At 69.1% G+C, this 2,693-nt stretch overlaps 2 protein-coding genes across 2 annotated transcripts; one reads left to right on the forward strand and one right to left on the reverse strand.

The window, feature by feature from the left end:
• Window positions 1–111: 111 nt before the first annotated feature.
• Window positions 112–611, forward strand: MNEG_16033 (hypothetical protein; the record flags this gene model as incomplete). The annotated part of the gene is made up of 2 exons (XM_014035495.1): window positions 112–114; window positions 420–611. The coding sequence occupies 2 exons, from the start codon at window positions 112–114 to the stop codon at window positions 609–611; spliced, it is 195 nt and encodes a 64-aa protein (XP_013890949.1).
• A 1,508-nt stretch (window positions 612–2,119) lies between these two features.
• On the reverse strand, window positions 2,120–2,660 carry MNEG_16034 (hypothetical protein; the record flags this gene model as incomplete). Its single annotated transcript, XM_014035496.1, has 1 exon — window positions 2,120–2,660. A coding segment is annotated over one exon (541 nt), but the record flags the coding sequence as incomplete, so codon positions are not given.
• Window positions 2,661–2,693: the final 33 nt, after the last annotated feature.

Below are 2,693 nucleotides of genomic sequence, written 5' to 3' on the forward strand. Positions count from 1 at the left end.
CACCCGCACCCTGACCGCGCGCTTGCCCCGTCCTCCTGCCCCCGCGCCGCAGCCGACGCGCTGGCGCTGTTCGAGCGCTGCAAGGCGGGGCTCAAGCCGGACGGGTTCATCATGGTGCGCGCTGCCGAGGCGCGCAACACAGAGAGCGGCGCCGCATACGGCCGCACCGCCGACCTCTGGCCGCTGTGATTGCTCGTCCGGGTCGGGTCGCGCGCGGCGGCTTGCGGGGTGGGCTGGAGTCTGGCTGCCTCATGTGTCGCGCAGTCGGCGCATTGGCGTGCACCCCGTACCCATGCCTATGCACACACACATACACACACACACATACATGTACACACAATCAAAATCACACACACACACCACGCACACGCGCGCACACCATATCCACACACACACACACGTCAACCACCCCCCTCCAGGTCAAGGAGAACATCTGCAAGGACGGCTTTGTGGTGGACAAGGCGGACAACAGCCTCACGCGCTCAGATCCCTACATGCTGGAGCTCTTCGCCCAGGCGGGGCTGGAGGTCGTGGCGGCAGCAAAGCAGAGGAACTTCCCAAAGGAGCTGTTTGATGTGCGGCAATACGCCCTGCGGCCGCGCGGGAGCTGAGGGCCGCTGCGGGGGCGCGCGCAGGGGGGCCTGGGCAGGCCGCCCGCGGCGGCGCGGCCGGGGCGCCGCGAGCGGCGGCGCGCGGGTGCAGCGGGCCCGGAGGAGCCGCAGCGGCCTGCGCTTCGGCGGCTGAGGTGGGGGCCCATTGGCTCGCAAGGCGCGTGCGAAATGGCTTCAATCGGGGGCGGTTTGATTGACTGCAGAGGCGGGCGCCGTGCTGGCGAGGCGCCCCAGCGGCACAACAATTGAATTGCAGCACGAAACGAGCAGGCGGCCGGCGCGCTCCGGCAGTTGCGCGGCTGCAGCCTCCTGAATGCATGCCTGGGCCCGGGTCCAAGGAGAGGGAGGAGCCTAAGCCACTCACTGTTTTGCGTTTCCCCCCTCCAACCCGGGCTCGGCTGTTGCACTGGGTATGTAGACACACAAGATTACTGTTGAACAGAGCCGCAGTGCGGCCGCAAACGCTACTGCTGTGCGTGCGCTTTCTCCCCCACCCTCGTGTGCGTTCCCTCTTGTTAAACCGATTTGCATTTCCGCGTGCAGGCGCGTCTTTGTTTGTGGCCACAATTCATTGCTTTCACATAACAAGTGGGGGTCTTACACGCATCATGTCCCAGCACGGCTGCGCTGCCGCGCGGCTGGGTGCAGCAGTCACGGCGGCGGGGGCGCCGTCGAGCGGCGCCCCTGGCTGACGTGTCCCCTCCCTCTCAACTGCCATTAATTGGCCAGGGAGCGCCTTTCGCGCGTGGGTGCCTTTGTTTCTTCCCGGGGCGAGAGCAGGCGCGTTGCCGATGCGCACCGCCGCAGTGCGCGGTGGGGAGCGTGACGGCCGCGCGAGGGGATGGTCCAGAGCCGATCGCCTGCCCCTTGCACCGGGCAGCCACCGCGTCCGCCCAATTTAGTATGTCGGTCTGATTGCGTGGCGGCCCGCCCCTTGAACGCCCTCGCTCCACGCCCTGCAATCGGGCTTGCCGCAGACCCGTGATCTGCCAGAGCCTTTGCTGCTGTAATCTGGGGGTTAATACACACGTGAAAGCGGACAGTCTCTGTGTGCGTTTTGAGCCACGCGCGTTTTGGGCCACGAGCCGCGCGTGCGTGCACATGACATCATCAGGCGGGCGGGCGTGGGCAGTGCGCGCCGAGCGCCATCAGCTGGGGTGGGGTATTACCACCACCTTGAGGTGGGGGGGCGGGGGGGGGGAGACAAGAGGCACCACCAACAAATAGCATGGATGCATGCGTGCGAATGGATGAGTGTGCTGCAGGCACAACAGCAGGCCTGGAAGGCCACCACAGTTTTTACTGCACAGGTGAAACAGTGCTTAAGCGGAAGCAGGGGAACAGGGGACACGACTCTGCAAGAACAGATGCAGCTGCCCGCCCACAACGTAGGTGGCCCAGAAGCCGGGGAGCACATTCGGCACGGCAAGGACGCCGTCACCAGAGCCACGAGGCGGGGTCAAAGCGCCCCCGCAGCGCGAGCACGCCCCTCTCCGACACCGGCCCCCTCACTGCGGCGCGCCGCCGCCGCCCGCGCCCCGCGGGCTCGAAGAAGCCCCGTCCTGCGCGCCTCGCGGCGCCGGGCTGTCCGCCCCTGGGAGCTGCAGCTGGAGCTGCAGCTGCGAGGCCCTCGGGCTCACGGGCGCCGACCGAGGGCTCATGCGGGGACTCGCCCTCATGCCGCCGCCTCCGCCGCCGCCTCCGACTGACTGCTGCTGCTGCTGCTGCTGCGGCTGCTGCTGCCCTCCGCCGCCGCCGGTGCCGCCGCGAGCCTGCGGCCCCACCGCCGGGCTGCTCGCCCGCTGCAGCTGCCCCCCTGCCGCCGCCGCAGCAGCAGCAGCCTCGCGCCCGGCCTCCGCAGTCAGGTGCTGCAGCAGCGCCGCCGCCGCCGCACCCGCCGGCGCCGCCGCCGCCGCCGCACCCGCGCTCGCGCCCGTTGCAGCGGCCGCTGCGGCGGGGCTGAACGGCCGGAATTGGGTCGCCGGGGTGTGGCCCACTGACGTGAAGGAGGGCGCGCGGTGGCCGACCTGCGAGGTCACGCTCGACGTCCTGAGCTGGTGCGGGGACGGCGGGCCCCAGTAC

This window comes from Monoraphidium neglectum (genome assembly GCF_000611645.1).
Source record: "Monoraphidium neglectum strain SAG 48.87 unplaced genomic scaffold scaffold05909, whole genome shotgun sequence".
Lineage (NCBI taxonomy): Eukaryota > Viridiplantae > Chlorophyta > Chlorophyceae > Sphaeropleales > Selenastraceae > Monoraphidium > Monoraphidium neglectum.